The 20,877-nt window shown below is 42.2% G+C and overlaps 1 protein-coding gene and 2 pseudogenes across 1 annotated transcript; all 3 read right to left on the reverse strand.

Annotated features, from left to right (window-relative positions):
- Positions 1–227: 227 nt before the first annotated feature.
- LOC139454346 (failed axon connections homolog) lies at positions 228–7,005 on the reverse strand (annotated as a pseudogene).
- A 901-nt stretch (positions 7,006–7,906) lies between these two features.
- Positions 7,907–13,085, reverse strand: LOC139460463 (failed axon connections homolog). The gene is made up of 6 exons (XM_071241947.1): positions 12,784–13,085; positions 12,294–12,429; positions 11,347–11,543; positions 10,383–10,582; positions 9,113–9,229; positions 7,907–8,742 (listed from the first exon to the last, which is right to left on the reverse strand). Exons 1-6 carry the CDS (start codon positions 12,900–12,902, stop codon positions 8,636–8,638), a joined length of 876 nt encoding a protein of 291 aa, XP_071098048.1. The 5' UTR covers positions 12,903–13,085; the 3' UTR covers positions 7,907–8,635.
- Positions 13,086–15,297: 2,212 nt separating this feature from the next.
- LOC139460473 (failed axon connections homolog) lies at positions 15,298–20,113 on the reverse strand (annotated as a pseudogene).
- Positions 20,114–20,877: the final 764 nt, after the last annotated feature.

The raw sequence follows: 20,877 nt of genomic DNA on the forward strand, positions 1-20,877 counted from the left end.
GCGGCGACCCTTTCTGATATTTTAAACACCTACAGGCGTTCACATGTTCACCGATGTCGCGATGAATGTTGAAGTGCACACGTTACCCATATGAAATTATCTATGGATTTGTCATGACGTTTCAACATAACACCAGACCCAGTGTGACAAGAGGCGTACATCGCCATTGAAAATAAATAACCCGTCCGGTCACTAGACATTTTCCCTGTAGAAATTGAATGACGTCCTCATTGTATTGAACGTTTGCTCGGACCACTGCTCACGCAGGTATTTGGACTGCATTTGTAAAAGAAATCCTCTGAATGTGTTGCCATGGCCCGCCCCCTCAGCAGATCTTTCCTCAATATGGCGGAGGTGGAGTTGGATTTCATGAGGCCCTTGCCTGGCCCTGGACTGACATTCTGCACTTTGACTGCATAGAAGCACACGGTAGGCAAACACGATGCTGACTTGTGACGTGTCATTTCGGGCTTTCACATCATGCTTTGAGAGGCGAGCTAACCCCCTGAATGATGATTTGCCATGCTTTTCTCTTGTGTGCGATTAATCTATTTTTGAAAAATATTGATCGGTCATGTGATCACAATAAATTGTGTTGTTGAATATACTAAGAAGTGACTTTGTTTTGACCCAAATACAAGGTGAAATTGGGTTTAACGTCGCGTCCAATATTATTGCACTTATATAGCGTCGTGCATATGTGTGTGTGTGTGTGTGTGTGTGTGTGTGTGTGTGTTGGTAGAGAGTGTGTGTTGGTAGAGTGTGTGTGTGTGTTGGTAGAGAGTGTCTGTGTTTGTTGGTAGTTTGTGTGTGTGTGTGTTGGTAGAGAGTGTGTGTGTGTTGGTAGAGAGTGTGTGTGTGTGTATTGGTAGAGAGTGTGTGTATGTTGGTAGAGAGAGAGAGTGTCTGTGTGTTGGTAGAGTGTGTGTGTGTTGATAGAGTGTGTGTGTTGGTAGAATGTGTGTGTGTATTGGTAGAGTATGTGTGTTGGTCGAGAGTGTGTGTGTGCTGGTAGAGTGTGTGTGTGTGTGTGTGTGTGTGTGTGTGTGTGTGTGTGTGTGTGTGTGTGTGTGTGTGTGTGTGTCTGCTTGTACTAGTCCGGACTGATTTATAGTGCTAGCTCATTGAGATACCATGCCGCAATCTAACATGACACTCGGACACATGCCCTACTCAGACACAGAATACTGACTCCGAGCCGACCAGTTCTTGTTTTAGCCCCTTAATGCCGAGCGCCAGGGTCACAACAAGTACCATATTTTGACGTCTTTTGTTATGACACGGCCGGGGATCGAACCTCGAACCTTCCGCGCTCCTGGCGGACGCTCTACCACTAGACCACGGATGCGGTCTGACCCAAATACAAATTAAAACATCAAGGTACCATGGTATGTTTTGACAATAGGCCCATGTACCGAGTTAGGACATTACTCAGTCTGTCAAGCCATATGCGCAAATTTTCAATTTCCATTGTTACTTTACCCTTTGTTTTTCATAATATAGGCATTGCCTCACACTACGTATATGTTCACGTTTGTACCAAACACCTGGTAGAGTCACGCACATGTTGGAGCTAAGAAAATTCAGCTGCAAACAATTATTTCGGCTGTGTCACGTCATGTCAGCTCGATGGAGGTCAGTTACGGTGCTGAAAAAGATTCATAATCACCTTTAATGATGTCCTCATGCCCACTGCCAAGGAACTGCCAGTAGAACTGTGACAGCTGACCGAACACAGCGCAGTCAGCCTCACAGGGCTCGTCTCCCATCAGGAACTTCTTCGTCCCTGGAACAACCGCATGTGTCGACTGATGAATATGAACACATCAAACAACAAAGAGTGTACAAGATAGGACATTAGCATAAAATCCTTGCAGCATGAGTAACCAAAACAAACGAATAAGTATTTTGATGCATGCTGTAGTGTCGTCCGTCCTGAATGAAAGAATGGAAACTGGCGAAAGCAGACTCGTTTGAAAGTAGAATAGTATCATTGTTTTCATTTCAGCTTGAATGCTAATGAAGCTTAAAAGCTGAGAGTCAGAAGACATTAAACTTTAGTTTATTCCAGCAACTTGACAAAGACTGCCTCTATAATATGCTGTATCATATTTAGCATTACATGGACATATCAGAAAGTCAATAAACATGGGTCTTCCACAGTTTAAAATGACATGTCAGTTTTGCTGTTCACTGATATTAATCTCTGGGACAGGGAGAAATTTAGATTATCCAGAAATGTCCATACTGTATGTCTCACAATGTACACCAAGCTTGTGTGCATGTTAATATATATATGATTTCCTTTGTAAATGGAGACGAGACCTCATGACAAGCCTGACACTCCGTTCAGTCCACTCCAATATAGAATTTTTCAACTCAAATTTCACTTTTGCACAAGAAATAATATTTAGAGGCCGAGCTATAAAAGTAGTATTTCCGTTATATTATGTCAGCGTAAATGGAAAAAAACTCTCGTGGAAGCCATGACTATAATTCATACATTGTGGGACTTTGAGGAATCCATGTGTCAATCGCCAGTTTGGATTTTGCCTCGTAGATATTGTTCGAACGTTTAATACGGAGGTATAATTTAGAAACACAGGACCATTCCATTTAGTAATAGACGTCAAAGCGTCCTCGTGCTTTAACTATAATCGCCACACTATACTTTTTCACACTACACATGGGGGTAGAGCTTTTTTTCTAAGATGACGAACTTAAGACCAACCTTGTGTCTTAAAGAAGATGGGGTTTAAACAGGAACCTGTAATATGTGGTGACTTTAATTGAAAATCCTCGAACAGGGATAACTAACGCCCCGTTCCATCCACTGGAACACACGAATGCGCACATTTCATCTATATCTATAAATGAATACAATGTATGGGCACAGCTTCTACATACCCATGAAGTCAGACAGGGATATCGATTGTAGATCCTTCTTCCCTCAGCTATCTCCCCTTCTGTGTGTCGCCCCAAGCCATGACTCCAAGCCTTGACTCCAATGCACTTGATAAAAATGATTTGTCGGTGTCAAATCTCCATCGGAAGAGGACGAGAAACCTGAAACGAAAGTGTTAATTCAATCAAAGATTTGAGTGAACTTGGCTCCTGCCTTCCTGAACCCGTAGGCCTGAACGAAATGGTGTTTATTATTGCATGACACATTTTTATGTTTTTCCAACTTCTTGAATACATGGTGGCATGTATGACTTTATGGCATTCACTGGTCCTCGGTATCTGAAGATGTGAGGTGAAATGGAGTTTAACGCCGCTTTCAACATTATTACAGTACAAAGCAACGTGCATGTGTGTGGCTGCTTGTACTAGTCCAGACTAATGCCGATTTAATAGTGTTAGCCCACTGAGATACCATGTCGCACGCAATCTAACATGAATATCTAACTCAGACACAGTATACTGACTCCGAGCTGACCAGTCCTTGTTTTAGCACATTAATGCCGAGCGCTAGGCAGAGTAACAAGTACCATCCTTTAACGTCTTTTGGTATGACGCGGCCGGTACATTTTGTACCACATTCCTTCGCCATTGAAACCCGTTTAAGATTTGAGGTCCATAACCGAATGTATTATAAAGGTATGCAGTTTTGAGTGATGGAATCTGAACAATCGAGTAAACATAATAATGCTATTAAGAAGTATATATCTTACTTTCATTTAATGTGAAATATATACATACAGAGAAGAAGAGATCACATGAAGAGTGATAGTTTATGTTGTGGCCGCATTTAATGAATTGCAGGGAATTATTACATGTTGAATGTACCAAAATGCAACGTTTTCGCGGAAAAAAAGATCATACTTCGAAAACGTCAAAGTTTATATAGACAGCAGCAAGGACCCACAAAGCATTCCGACAAAGTTATTTGAACTGTCAGTGCTGCTAAAAATATTCACATTCGGACTTTTCTCACCAATACAGATGTTCCTCCGCCATGACCTGCATCGCCTGAGCTACACCTCTGTCAGCAGGACTCAGATCCCTGTTGAGGTCCACCCCCAGCTTCTGGTTGAGGAAGTTGATACACAGTGTCGTGTCCGCGGTGTATTTCCAGCCGGAACCTGCCATGCTGATCGTATGCCATGGCTTACTGTGTGTCGTTATAGCCGTGCACGTCGCTCACTCATTCTCTCAGAACACAGCAGTATGAGCCACAAGTACATGCTGTATGTCGATAAAGTAGCTTTGAATTCGTTATTGAAATGAATTTTGCTTGTACTAGCCCAGACTAATGCCGATTTATAGTGCCAGCTCACTGAAATACTATGCCGCAGTTTAACATGAGTACCCCACTCAGACACAGTATACTGACTCCAAGCCGACCAGACTTTGTTTTTAGCCCCTTTATGCCGAGCGCCAGACAGAGTAACAACAAGTACCATCTGTTAACGTCTATTGGTATGATACGGCCCCCGGGCGGACGCTCTACCACCAGACCACGGAGGCGGTCGCCGTCTCTGTAGGATCGGTGGTTACAATCAAGCTGTAAGTGTCATCGAGCAAAGGCGACATGGATGATTTTCATTATGGAGTCTACCCTTTGCTTTCTTGGATTCAAATATTTACAGCCACCATGACATTGCTTTAATACTGTAATAAGACCGCGGCGTGAAGCAACACACACTCATCTACTTGGTAGGGTATCCTGGCCATCCGGAGGTAGGTCTCCAGCTTCACAGTAAATGGCGTCATGCTGTGGGCATAGGGAGCTCTACCGACCTGATGAAGGATCACCGTGTCTCGGGGATAGTCCTTCCTTGTCTTTCTATTAAATAGATCAGTGCATAGCTAGGGGTTGTCTGATACATTGTCAGATCTCATTTTAAGTTGACACTTTAAAACATGCACATTGAACACATCTGTGGTTACTGTTTCAGAGGCCGGTGTGCTTAACACTGTGCTGCCCACAACTTAGCACGATTCGAACATTCATTATACTGATACCAACTGAAATGTTTACTGTATATGCCTGTGTTATGATGTTGTAATCAGACATACAGATCACAATGGTAAGAAAAGAAAAGCTGTCCGAACTATTACTTGTCAGAGGAGCATATCATAAATATCAGCATCTGAACCTGAAGCTATTGATTGACACACCGAATGCAAACTGGTATCCTTAATCATACAATAAATATAGTCTCTAGCAGACTCCAGCATGTGTTTTATGAAACAATCCAATTTCCATCCCCCTTCAGCTTCTCCAGGATTCCCCCTCCCCCAAAATAGAAATAGATAAGAAAATGTTCGCTGGACCGCAAAACAAGAAATTGTTCAGCTCAATCTTCCACAGACATCTTTCCGAGGCAAGAGAGTTAACTGACTATAAAGGTCCAGTTTCCACCCTTGCCGAACTAGGCTGGTATTATGGAGTTACATTTTGGCTGGACTAACGAGTCTATGCATAGTCCAATCCAAATCGCGCACCGAAATCGAAATCTGGTTCGTGAACTGTCGTGCAGATTTCGGTCGAGCGCAGGATTTGCAAAGCATGTGCACCGCCAAATCGTTGTCAGCAGATAGTTTCCAAATCTTTGCATGTTTTTAATCAAGGTGCTCACGATATTTGATGCATTTCGCGATGTAAGACCCGTTTTATCACAATATAGATCTTGATTATCGAGCAGATCGTCCTGACTGGGCGCCACCATTTTGTTTGAAGCAAACGCAAGTGATACCAGAGGTAGTATCTGATTGGTCCATAGAAGCTAAGAAGGGAAATAACTGGTAATAGCCACTGGTGGCGCTACGATCGAACACAGTAATTCCAGCCTAGTTCGGCAAGGGTGGAAACTTGACTTTTAAAGTCAGTTAACTCTTTTGCCTCGGGAAGATGTCCACAGACAAATAGTATGTATTGTGAAGCAGTGGTACCGAATACATATCCTGTCCCTTACAAAAATCCCAGTCCTTATACACTGAATTGATGGCTTGGTGATGTATTTAGTCAGATGTTATTGTTATTAGACAAAAAGCAGTAGCAGATCACACGATTTCGCAGTTGAACACCCCACGAAACCACGTTTGTTTGTTGTTTAACGCCGCACTAAACAATATTCCAGCTATATGACCAGTGATTGACATCATGAGCATCGATCCACGCAGCTGGGATCCGATGATATGCGTCAACAAAGTCAGCGAGCCTGACCACCCTGGTCCTGTTGGTCGCCTCTTAGGACAAACATAGTCACCATTTACACCCCGGATCTTTACGGGTGCTTAACATATCGAAAGGTACTGCATCACTTAAATGAAGATTAATTCCGTTTCTAGTCTAAGGAATAATTAATCATTGATAACCTTTATCAGTCACATCTGATTCATATACTTTGTGTAGAATTATAATTGAATAGGTGTTATGCCAACACAACTACAGCTATAAAAACACCCTGGAACTGAGGTTAATCTGTAATTACTACTTGGTTGCCTCCCTTGTTCTAGCGTGTGTGATGCACCGGTCCCAGTCGGGCCAAAATGTTTCATTCATACGTTCAAAGTAGGTGCCAGTTTGGGATGTTTGTCTGAGAGAGGAAAGCGAAAAGAAAGAGCATGATCAGTTACTTTTACGAAACAAACAATTTAATTGATTTGTATGTACATTAGTGCATAATATTTGTAAACTTCATACATGTAACTATGAACTGTCAACCGATTGAGGGTGAAGTTAAATCATGGCTAGATGCTGAGGTTTCTGAGTCGACTTCCGTTTTACTCATCATTCTACTTGACACGCACACTGATTCTGTGTCCCATGCTCTAAGGCTCTAGAATAGTCCTCTACGTTATTACAAAGAGAGGTGGTCGGGGTAGTCTAGTGGTTATTGGTTAAAGCCTTCGCTCGTCACGCCAAAGTCTCGTGTTCGATTACCGACATGGGTACAATGTGTGAAGCCCGTTTCTGGTGTCCCCCCACCGTGATATTGCTGGAATATTGCTAAAAGCGGCGTAAAACCATACTCACTCACTCACCACAAAGAGCATGCCTGGGGTATGACGACATCGGCTTTAATTGATTTAAATAAAATCAGAAATGAAAATTTATACAAAAACAAATAATTGTTTTAAAGACTTTCGACTATTGCCTACACCTGAACACACTGTGTTAGTGACATATAGTAGTTGAGTGAGTGAACACTATTGTCAACTGAGACGTTTACGACTTTGGTGAAACTAACCAGCACGGTGCTGACAAACCTGGGAACATAATCAGGACGAACCAGGATTCGAACCCACGATCACAGGTTCCTGGCACGTAAAAAGGACGTAACTATGCTCAGCGAATTCCACCGCCTTAGAATGCACGTGTTCTCCAGCCTTAACCCGGCAAACCGTAAATATCGCACGCATAATCGGCGAAACGATACTAAACCGTAAATATCGCACGCATAGTCGGCGAAACGATACCAAACCGTAAATATCGCACGCATAATCGGCGAAACGATACCAAACAATTTTGCATGAAAGATATCTAGTTTGTATGACACTTATTGGTTGCGAAGAGATTCAATAATCTCCTCATGGATTTCTAACACGCCTGAGGGGGGGCAATTCTGCACAGTGTGTATCGGGTGCCTTAAACAAATGACTGAGCTGTCAATGATCAATGCGTATTCGAGACATGGGTTCAATTCCCCACATGGATGATTAAAATGGCTGGAATAATGCTTGAAACGCATAACTTCCAAATGCCGTATATCTAAACAAAATGTAAATAAAATAATTTTGTATTTGAAGCTGAAGATGAGAAAATACATATAGATATACCCCACTTTCAACAAAAACATATATATAATATAACAACAAACACCACATAATTTATATCATATTGTTTTCATTATTTTATAATACCAAACTATAACAATATGAATATTAAAATACATCACATCAGAGAATGAAAGGATTAAAATCCCTAAAGATTTCCAATATACATGATATTGAGATTCACTTCCACTTTCCTCTAATAATAAACTGTTACCATTGGTATCCCCAAGCACCAATAGTCAACATGCTCACTGGGCCATTGTCTACGTGGACACACACGGTGATTGTTAAAATCACACATCCTATCTACACTCAGACAACATGACAGTATATTTTATTACAATACCCCCGTTACCGTGAAGATTCCGGGATCGAATAGGTCTTCAGCAACCCAAACCTTCCGTAAAAGGCCAAAATGCTTGTCGTAAATTGCGACTTACGGGATCGAGTGGTCAGGCTCCCTGACTTGGTTGATACAAGTCATCGATCCCAATTGCGTGGATCGATGCTCAGGATGTCAATCTCTGGATTGTCTGGTCCAGACTCGATTATTTTACAGACCGCCGTCGTATAGCTGGAATATTGCTGAGTGCGGCGTTAAAACAACAAACAAACAATACCCCGTATAATTACTAGTAAAGAGTGAAAAGGGTCCACCACCAAACTTCCTCTTATTAATTCTTACAAAAACAAGAAAAGTTGGGGTATGGGGAAATGTCTCACTTTGAGTGAGGACTTGTGTGTAATTAAATGTAAATATATCGCCGTACTTCAGTAACTCCATATTATTGATCACATCACATGGTTTCATTTTTAGGAAACGAACGATCAGTCACTGTGTTATCTCCCTTTACTTGGTTGCCTCCCTTGTTCCGCCGTGTGTGATGCACTGGTCCCAGTCAGGCCAGAATGCGTCCTTCATACGTTCACAGTAGCTGGCCAAGTTGGGATATTTATCTGGGGGATAATAAGAGGTTATCAAAAACTTTGTTCCACAAAGGCCACCACAGGTTTGTTTTGATGTGAACTTCGAACAGACAATACCAACCAGAGTTTTAAAGCAAAATATAAAACAATCTCAAAAGGTAAACATTCACTGAACATTGTCGAAGGAGCCGCAAGTCGCTGAATTGCATTCCTGGGTCCGGAGCCTGTTTCTCAGCACCCTACCTTCAGGCTTTCCTCTCACAGTAAGCTGACATGCCGTGATATAACTGGAATGATGTTTACAGCGGCGTAAAACACAAATCACTCACCCTTTCCTAAGGGATACATTCGATCACATACTTATATTAATACCATTGTATACCCGTTGTCTGTGTCTTACCTTTTATGAGATTCTCGTATCCAGATCCATTAAACTGCCAGTATGTCTGCGACAGCATACCGAACACCGAGCAGTCTGCTTCACTGGGCTCATCCCCCATCAGGAACCTCTTCCTCCCTGGTGCACAGAATGTTGCCTCAATGAATAATTATCCTGGTACCTTTAGCTACGTGGTATTGTAAGGACTGAACATGTATAAATTATGTAATAAAGGGGAAAAAAATGTTAACCTGGTGGGGATTCCCTTCATGACTTCCACGCACCATCGATGATAAAAGGTCCTTAATATTTCTGGTTACTGTTGCTTACAGAATTTTGTCGCAAACTATTGATGGACAGACCATTTTCACAAACGTGGTCGACGTAGAGTAAAAGTTGGAATACATATTTTTAAGGGATTTCTAAATCAATTGTTAGGGGTGATTGGCAAGTTCATTGCATAAACAAAACATTCCTTTGTTTGTTTGTTGTTTAACGCCGCCCTCTGCAATATTCCAGCTTTATAACTACGATCTGTAAATATCGAGTCTGGACCAGACAATCCAGTGATTGACACCAGGAGCATCGATCTACGCAAATGTGATACGATGACATGCATCAACCAAGTCAGCGAGCGTGACCATCGGATCCCGTTAGTCTCCTCTTACAACAAGCATAGTTGTCTTTTACGGAGAGCATGGGTTGCTGAAGACCCATTCCAACCCGGGTCCAAACATTCCTAAACATGACAATATTCCCTACCACTCTGGGGCCATGAGGGATCAACTCGTCTAAGGCGAAGCAATTTCCTGCCAGAATTACATTACCTAGGAGTGCCAAAAGGTTAGGATCGTTGGTTCGAATCCAAGATTTGCTCAGATAATGTTTCTTGGTTTCTCTGCACCAAACCTGTGCTCATGGGTGTTACCAAAGTGTATCACTTAAGGTTTTCATCTCAAAGGAAAGCAAGCTGACATAGAATTTGTTTTGTTTCTATTTTAAGGCTTAACTCGGCAAAGTTCCAGCTATAGACGGCGGTCTATTAATAATCGAATCTGGACCAGACCATCTAGTGATTGATAGTGTGAGCAATGATCCACGCCGTCGGGGTACGGTGACATACCAAGTCACCGAACTTACCACCAGATTCATTTGGACGCCTCTTACGACCAGCATAGGAGATCTACTTTGGCAGGAATCTATCCACGACAATGTACCCGGTTACTGAAATATTGTTCAAAGAGACGCTTCTAGATTGACCAGTTACTATTTATTGGAAGACACGACGTACCTATAAAGTCGGAGAGAGACTGGATATCCTTGTTCATCATCTCGACTATCTCCTCCTCCGTGTGGCGACCCAGTCCCTGTAGCCACGTGCGTTTTTTAATATGTCTTCGAATCATCCACACAAAAAACTTCGTGAATTTAAACGTTTCCAAAATAAACGATGCGTCTCTGCTATAGATCCAGCGAATGAGAGCAAGGAACCTGGAATGGAATCATTTCAAATCATATTGACATGATTATTTCTGGAACTACTTTGCAATACACACATTCAAAACGTAGTCAGGTGTGGGTGAGTAGGGATGTAACGACGCATCGGCATTATTTCAGCCGACCGGTTTCGAAAGATGCACCCTGTGAAGATCCGGGTTAGAATGAGTCTTCAGCAACCAATGTTTGTCGTGAGAGGTGAATAACGGGAATGGGGGGCCAGGCTCGCTGACTTGGTTCATGCATGTCATTGTAATTTATAGGTAAACGGTGCGATGGCCCTTCAGATCAACCAACTAGCCATCCCCAAGAGGCTTCCCGCCTTCAACCCATTAGTGGCCACAGTACTTCGCCAGTGATCACTAATAAAAAAAAAGAGAGGCACGAGGAGTCGATACTGTGTTTAGAAAACATGATAGATGTCCTAAAGAAAGCAAACGATATCCGAAGACTGGAAGATCTGAAGTAATACGTGACCTTAATACATGGAATGGAATTCACTATCTGCACATGACACCAGTTTTATAAGGTTTGAGGTGTATATAGAAATCATGCGTGATGTCAAAAGAAAGCACTCCTTCGACATTAAGCTGAGACCCCATGAAATAACTGGCATACTGTTCAAAGTGGCGTTACACTCACTTTCTTTCCCCACATGCGTACAATGTGTCCCTAGCAGTGATATGGATGGAATTTGGTTCCTGAGTTGTAAAGTTCTCCTTATTCATTCACTCACTTACTAAAAAGTGTTGACGTACCAGTACAGATGTTCCTCCGTCATGACCTGCATCGCCTGAGCTACCCCTTTGTCAGCGGGACTCAGATGCTTGTTCAGGTCTACCTCAAGCTTCTGGTTGAGGAATTGGATACACAGTGTGGAGTCTCCTATCGGTTGTCCATTGTATTCAATCCAGGGGACCTTGCCCTTAGGTGAAGGTCTCATCCCATGGACGTTCTGTGGAAATGTGACCAGAAATGATGAACTGTGTGGAGATCACACTAGGACTTATCAATGACAGAACATGATACAAGATACAGTAAGTAATAGAATATTTCGTCATTCAATCGGGAGAGCGGAAGGTCGTTGTGCACGTCATTCCAAAAGAATGTGACCCTGCCTGGCGCTTGGCATTGAGGGGCTAAAACAAGGACTGATCGGCTCGAAGTCATTAGACTGTGTATGAGTGTGGTATCCATGTTAAACTGCGACAAGGTATCCCAGGGGGCTAGCACTATACAACCAGCATTAGTCACACAGACATATTATATATGTACATATAAATATTATAAAAGTGCAATAATCTTGAACGTGAATACGATTCATTCGACAAGGTGCTCATCTCAAGATTTCCAGAAAAAAATCCGGAATATAGTTTCTCTACAATGTTCTTTACTGACCTGAGCACCGTTTCACATAGCGATCGTTCCTCCAGAACTAACTTAGGTATGTGATCGCTTTGTGAAACGGGGCACTGGGCAGTGAGTGAATGTTTGCTTTACTCCACATTTGGCAAAAATACAAATGAATCAAGGCGGTAATTAATCCGTCAGCCCAAGTGCTTGATAGTATGAGCAACGACCCAACCACAAGGATACACGTAATCAGCAAGGTCACAATGAAGATTCTCATTAGTTGACAACATTGCATGAGTTACTGTATAACTACGAGTGTTATGTCAGTCGCCCCCAACGTGAGTTCACTGACCTGGTAGGGTATCCTGGCCATCCGGAGGTAGGTCTCCAGCTTCACAGCAAATGGCGTCATACTGGGGGCATAGGGACCTCTACCGATCTGATGAAGGATCACTGTATCTCGAGGATAGTCCTTACGCTTCTCCTCTCTATACAGCGAAACAACATCATTACTGCAAATAACCACCCATTTATACCCAATCCCGTCATCTCCTGAAGATACATTACAAAATCAATTTTACTTGCGGGAAATATACATGTATCTTCCGTTTTGCTTGTGACATAGTTGAGGTTTCCCAACGTGAAAAAGACAATGATAACTTAAATTACAGCGTATTATATTTTCAGCACACTTTAGCGGACAGCCACGCCATTCGTCTCCACGAATGGTTAAAACCCCTTCAATACCCAGTCAGTTGTTATGGGTATCAAATTTATCTCTTCACCGGTTGACTGCGAGTGTATCAACTGCATTAGGTATACTATGAGGGACGAGAACATACTTTAGCGTGAGTTTCCTTATGGCCACGAGCGACACGGCGGTTACTGCAGCACCTCCAAAAACATACAGAATTGTCTGTGATGTTTCGAGGTTTCTGAACGTCTCAAGAAAACTCCCCATTCTTGACGAGCCGGCGATACGTCTACCCTCTCTACGCGTCACGGTTCAATGACAATGTGCATGTAAGGGAGGCAACTCCTGAGAGGCATCAAGCTTGACTGGGAGCGGAATGTGATGCAAGTTACTGTGTGTATTTCACAAACATTTCCGCCGCCCGTCATAAGGAAAGGCAACATTATTTTCGATCATATAATTAATTTATTGATTATAAAATTAGTTATAATTACACATTCTAGACGCAGTTTCTCTGTCACGGCGAGAACACCATCAGTTGTGACCTCATCCCATCCCACATACAGAACAGGAAACGCTCACACGTGTATGCATTCCGTGTGCGACACACACATAAGTCGGAAACACACGTAACATCCCCGACTCATCATCATCATTGCACGTATAATGGGACGCGCACGACATAAGCAAACATGCTTACGGTACCAAACAATTTTTCATGAAATATATCTAGTTTTTAGGATGCTCTTCGATGGCGAACAGATTCCATAATCTCCCCATGAATTGTTTAGGTTTAGATTTCGAACAAGCCTAAAGGAGGCCATTCTGCACAGTGTATTGCGGAACCTTAAACAATGACAAAGCTGTCAATGTTGTCCCCAAGCGTACGTGTGAGAGACCCGGGTTCGATTCCCCACATGGGTGCTTAAAATGGGTAAACACCATGGCTGGAATAATGCTTTAAATGCATAAGTTCCCAATCACTTATATCTAATATACATGTAGATAAAATAGTTTTGTATTCGAAGCTGAAGTTGAGAGTACAATAACCAAAGGTGATAGTTCCCCTCAAGGACATACCCCAATTTAAACACAAAAATGATATATAACAACAAGCACCATATAATCTATATCTTGGTTTCATTTATTATTATATTATACCAAACTATAACGATATGAATCTTAAAATACATCACTTGTTTAGTTCACTAAAATGTCACCAGACAGAAGCTGTCACAGATAAGTCTGATCGTCTTTGACATGGAATGCAAGAACTGGTTGATTGACTTACCCCGTAACGAATTACCAACAGAGAATGAAAGGATTAAAACCCATAGATTTCTATCTACATGATCTTAAGCATTCATTACCAATGTCCTCTAATAATAAACTGTTACCTTTGGTATCTTCAAACTCAGCATGCTCAATGGGCCACTGCATAGATCACAAACCCCCATGTCTACCGGTGATTGTTAGGATTACTTTCCTATCTACATTCAGACAACATGACAGGCTATTAAGAAAAACGTTCAACTTTATGAGTGAGTGAGCTGCATTTAACGCCGCTTAACAGTATTCAAGTCATATCGCGGCGTGTCAGCTTAATGTGGGAGGAAAGCCCGAGGTGATGTAGGTCTCCGACGTTTACCACTTCAATGAAACCCACGAGCGCGGGTATTGTGTTGACACCTAGAAACATAATCGGGGCGAACCGGGATTCAAACCCACAATCATAGGTTTCTGGCGTGCCAAAGGGACACAACTCTGCACAGCGAATCGCTGCGCCTTAGACGACTGGGCCACCCGTGCCCCATCAACTTTATGGATAACCAGAAGTCGTTTATTTTAAATTATTTGCCAAACGTCTAGAATGCCAATCAAACAGTCACGACAGTCTATTGTATTACAATGCCCCTTTATAATTAGTGGTAATTGTTAGAAAAAACATTTCTGAAAAGTGTACACCATCAAACGTCCCCTTATTAATTCTTACAAAAATAAAACAGGAAAAGTTTGGGTGTGGGGAAATTTCTCACTTTGAGTGGGGACTAGTGTGTAATTAAATGTAGATAAATATCCGTGCTTCAGTAACTCCTTAATATGTCCAACAATCATCACATCACATGGTTTCATCATCAGTTAAAGAACGGGCAGTCACTTTGTTATCTCCCTTCACTTGGTTGCCTCCCTTGTTCCGCCGTGTGTGATGCACTGGTCCCAGTCAGGCCAGAATGCGTCCTTCATACGTTCACAGTAGTTGGCCAAGTTGGGATATTTATCTGGGGGATAATAAGAGGTTATCAAAACTGTGGTCCACAAAGACCATCACACGTTTGTTTTGATATAAACGTCGAACAGAAAATACAAACCAGAGTTTTAAAGCAAAATATAAAACAATCTCAAAAGGTAAACATTCACTGGACATCGTCTAGGGAGCAGCAATTCGCTGAATTACATCCCTGGGTCCGGAGCCTGTTTTTCAGCACCCTACCTTCAGGCATTCCTCTCACATTTAGCTGACATGCCGTGATATAACTGGAATGATGTTTACAGCGGCGTAAAACACAACTCACTCACCCTTTCCTAAGGGATACATTCGATCACATACTTATATTAATACCATTGCATACCTGTTGGCTTTGTGATACCTTTTATGAGATTCTCGTATCCAGATCCATGACATCAGACAACATGACAGTATATTTTATTACAATACCCTCGTTACCGTAAAGATTCCGGGATCGAATAGATCTTCAGCAACCCAAACCTTCCGTAAAAGGCCAAAATGCTTGTCGTAAATTGCGACTTACGGGATCGAGTGGTTAGGCTCCCTGACTTGGTTGATACAAGTCATCGATCCCAATTGCGTGGATCGATGCTCAGGATGCCAATCACTGGATTGTCTGGTCCAGACTCGATTATTTTACAGACCGCCGTCGTATAGCTGGAATATTGCTGAGTGCGGCGTTAAAACAACAAACAAACAATACCCCGTATAATTACTAGTAAAGAGTGAAAAGGGTCCACCACCAAACTTCCTCTTATTAATTCTTACAAAAACAAGAAAAGTTGGGGTGTGGGGAAATATCTCAATTTGAGTGGAGACTTGTGTGAGTAAATGTAAATATATCGCCGTACTTCAGTAACTCCATATTATGGATCACATCACATGGTTTCATTTTTAGGAAACGAACGATCAGTCACTGTGTTATCTCCCTTTACTTGGTTGCCTCCCTTGTTCCGCCGTGTGTGATGCACTGGTCCCAGTCAGGCCAGAATGCGTCCTTCATACGTTCACAGTAGCTGGCCAAGTTGGGATATTTATCTGGGGGATAATAAGAGGTTATCAAAAACTTTGTTCCACAAAGGCCACCACAGGTTTGTTTTGATGTGAACTTCGAACAGACAATACCAACCAGAGTTTTAAAGCAAAATATAAAACAATCTCAAAAGGTAAACATTCACTGAACATTGTCGAAGGAGCCGCAAGTCGCTGAATTGCATTCCTGGGTCCGGAGCCTGTTTCTCAGCACCCTACCTTCAGGCTTTCCTCTCACATTAAGCTGACATGCCGTGATATAACTTGAATGATGTTTACAGCGGCGTAAAACACAACTCACTCACCCTTTCCTAAGGGATACATTCGATCACATACTTATATTAATACCATTGTATACCTGTTGACTTTGTGATACCTTTTATGAGATACTCGTATCCAGATCCATTAAACTGCCAGTATGTCTGCGACAGCATACCGAACACCGAGCAGTCTGCTTCACTGGGCTCATCCCCCATCAGGAACCTCTTCCTCCCTGGTGCACAGAATGTTGCCTCAATGAATAACTGTCCTGGTACCTTTAGCTACGTGGTATTGTAAGGACTGAACATGTATAAATTATGTAATAAAGCAAAAAATAAAAATGTTAACCTGGTGGGGATTCCCTTTATGACTTCCAAGCACCATCGATGATAAAAGGCCCTCAATATTTCTGGCTGCTATTGTTTAAGGATTTTTGTCCCAAACTGTTGATGGATTGACCATTTTACACAAACGTGGTGGACGTAGATTAAAAGTTTGAATATATATTTTAAAGGGATTTCTAAATCAATTGCCCATCTGGTTAGGGGTGATTGGCAAGTTCATGGCATAAACAAAACATTCCTTTGTTTGTTTGTTTGTTGTTCAACGCCGCACTCTGCAATATTCCAGCTTATCGAGTCTGGACCAGACAATCCAGTGATGGACACCAGGAGCATCGATCTACGCAAATGTGATACGATGACATGTATCAGCCAAGTCAGTGAGCGTGACCATCGGATCCTGTTAGTCTCCTCTTACAACAAGCAATGTTGCCTTTTACGGAAAGCATGGGTTGCTGCAGACCTATTCTAACCCGGGTCAAAAACATCCTAAACATGACAATATTTCCTACCACTCTTGGGCCATGAGGGATCAACTTGTCCAAGGCGAAACAATTTCCTGCCAGAATTACATCACCTAGGAATGCCAGAAGGTTAGGATTGTTGGTTCGAATCCAAGATTTGCTCAGATAATGTTGCTTGGTTTCACTGCACTATACCCGTAACGGGCTCATGGGTGTTACCAAAGTGTATCACTTAAGGTTTTCATCTCAAAGGAAAGCAAGCTGATATAGAGTTTGTTTTGTTTCTATTTTAAGGCTTAACTTGGAAAGTTCCACCTTTAGACGGCGGTCTATTAATAATCGAATCTGGACCAGACAATCTAGTGATTGATAGTGTGAGCAATGATCCACGCCGTCGGGGTACGGTGACATACTATCAACCAAGTCACCGAACCTGACCACCAGATTCATTTGGACGCCTCTTACGACCAGAATAGGGGACCCATTTTGGCAGGAATCTATCCACGACAATGTACGCGGTTACTGAAATATTGTTCAAAGAGACGCTTCAAGATTGACCAGTGACTATTTATTGGAAGACACGACGTACCTATAAAGTCGGAGAGAGACTGGATATCCTTGTTCATCATTTCGACTATCTCCTCCTCCGTGTGGCGACCCAGTCCCGGATCCCACGTTTGTTTTTTTAATATGTCATCGAATCATTTATAAAAAAACCTTCGTGAATTTAAAGGTTTCCAAAATAAACGATGCGTCTCTGCTATAGATCCAGCGAATGAGAGCAAGGAACCTGGAATGGAATCATTTCAAATCATATTGACGTATGATTATTTCTGGAACTATTTTGCAATACACACATTCAAAACGTAGTCAGGTGTGGGTGAGCAGGGATGTAACGACGTATCGGCATTATTTCAGCCGACTGGCGTTTTTTGAAAGATGCACCCTGTGAAGATCCGGGTTAGAATGAGTCTTCAGCAACCAATGTTTGTCGTGAGAGGCGTATAACGGGAATGGGGGCCAGGCTCGCTGACTTGGTTCATGCATGTCATCTTAATTTATAGGTAAACGGTGCGATGGCCCTTCAGATCAACCAACTAGTCATCCCCAAGAGGCTTCCCGCCTTCAATCCATTAGTGGCCACAGTACTTCACCAGTGATCACTCATAAAGGGGAATAAGTACAGGGAGTCGACACTGTGTTCTGTAAACATGATAGATGTCCTAAAGGAAGCAAACGATATCCGAAGATCTGAAGTAATACGTGACCTTAATACATGGAATGGAATTCACTATCTGCACATGACACCAGTTTTATAAGGATTGAGGTGTATATAGAAATCATGCGTGATGCCAAAAGAAAGCACTCCTTCGACATTAAGCTGAGAACCCATGAAATAACTGGCATACTGTTCAAAGTGGCGTTACACTCACTTTCTTTCCCCACATGCGTACAATGTGTCCCTAGCAGTGATATGGATGGAATTTGGTTCGTGAATTGTAAAGCCCTTCTCATTCATTCACTCATTTACTAAAACGCGTTGACGTACCAGTACAGATGTTCCTCCGTCATGACCTGCATCGCCTGCGCTACCCCTTTGTCAGCGGGACTCAGATGCTTGTTCAGGTCTACCCCAAGCTTCTGGTTGAGGAATTGGATAAACAGTGTTGTGTCCCCTATCGGTTGTCCATTGTATTCAATCCAGGGGACCTTGCCCTTAGGTGAAGGTCTCATCCAATGGACGTTCTGTGGAAATGTGACCAGAAATGATGAACTGTGTGGAGATCACACTAGGACTTATTAATGACAGAACATGATACAAGATACAGTAAGTAATAGAATATTTCGTCATTCAATCGGAAGAGCGGAAGGTCGTTGTGCACGTCATTCCAAAAGAAAGTGAACCTGCCTGGCGCTTGGCATTGAGGGGCTTAAACAAGGACTGATCGGCTCGAAGTCATTGGACTGTGTATGAGTAGGGCTAGCACTATACAACCAGCATTAGTCACACAGACACATACATATTATATCTATACATATAAATATTATAGAAGTGCTATAATCTTGAACGTGAATACGATTCATTCGACAAGGTGATTATCTCAAAATTTCCTAAAGAAAAATCCGGAATATAGTTTCTCTACAATGTTCTTTACTGACCTGAGGCCCGTTTCACATAGCGATCGTTCCTCCAGAACTAACTTAAGTATTTGATCGCTTTGTGAAACGGGGCACTGGGCAGTGAGTGAATGTTTGCTTTACTCCACATTTGGCAAAAATACAAATGGATCACGGCGGTAATTAATCTGTCAGCCCAAGTGCTTGATAGTATGAGCAGCGACCCAACCACAAGGATACACGCAATCAGCAAGGTCACAATGAAGATTCTCATTAGTTGACAACATTGCATGAGTTACTATATAACTACGAGTGTTATGTCAATCGCCCCCAACGTGGGTTCACTGACCTGGCAGGGTATCCTGGCCATCCGGAGGTAGGTCTCCAGCTTCACAGCAAATGGCGTCATACTGGGGGCATAGGGACCTCTACCGATCTGATGAAGGATCACTGTATCTCGAGGATAGTCCTTACGCTTCTCCTCTCTATACAGCGAAACAACATCATTACTGCAAATAACCACCCATTTATACCCAATCCCGTCATCTCCTGAAGATACATTACAAAATCAATTTTACTCGCGGGAAATATATCTTCCGTTTTGCTTGTGACATATTTGAGGTTTCCCAAGGAGAAAAAGACACAATGATAACTTAAATTACAGCGTATTATATTTGCAGCACACTTTAGCGGACAGCCACGCCATTCGTCTCCACGAATGGTTAAAACCTCATCAATACTCAGTCAATTGTCATGGGTATCAAATTTATCTTTTGACCGGTTGACTGGGAGTGTATCAACTTTCTTCAGGTATCTGTGAGGGACGAGAAGATACTTTAACGTGAGTTTCCTTATGGCGGCGACCGACACGGCGGTTACTGCTGCATCTCCAAAAACATACAGAACTTTCTGTGATGTGTCGAGGTTTCTGAACGTCTCAAGAAAACTCTCCATTCTTGACGAGCCGGCGATACGTCTTCCCTCTCTTCGCGTCACAGCTCAATGACAATGTGCATGCAAGGGGGGCAACTCCTTAGGGGCATCAAGCTTGACTGGGTTCGGAATGTGATGCAAGTTACTGTGTGTATTTCACATATATATAAGGAAAGGCAATATTATTTGTTATCATATTATTAATTTACTGATTATAAAATTAATTACAATTACAGATTCTAGACGCAGTTTCTCTGTCACGGCGAGAACACCATCAGTTGTGACCCCCTCCCAAACCACACACAGAACAGCAGTACAGGAAACGCTTACACGTGTATGTATTCCGTGTGCGACACACACATAAGTTGGAAAGCGCACGTAAAATCCCCAACTCATCATCATCATTGCACGTATAATGGGACGCGCACGACATAAGCAAACATGCTTACGGTACCAAACAATTTCTCATGAAATATATCTAGTTTTTAGGATCCTCTTCGGTGGCGAATAGATTTCATAATCTCCCCATGAATCGTTTAGGTTTAGATTTCGAACACGCTCAAGGGAGGCCATTCTGCACAGTGTATTGCGGTACCTTAAACAAATGGCTGAGCTATAAATGATGTCCCCGAGCGTGCGTGTGAGTGAGTTAAGATTTATAGCCATATCGTGACTAAATCAAGTTGTACATTAATAAAACATAAATATAGACATTAAATTTCTGTCGACAAAGGACAGTAAAAACACTAGACTATCACAGATGTAGATTTAAAACTAGCATATCATCATAAAATTTGAACAATTCA

Source organism: Haliotis cracherodii, unplaced genomic scaffold, assembly GCF_022045235.1.
Source record: "Haliotis cracherodii isolate W230 unplaced genomic scaffold, xgHalCrac1.p SCAF_1, whole genome shotgun sequence".
NCBI classification, from domain to species: domain Eukaryota; kingdom Metazoa; phylum Mollusca; class Gastropoda; order Lepetellida; family Haliotidae; genus Haliotis; species Haliotis cracherodii.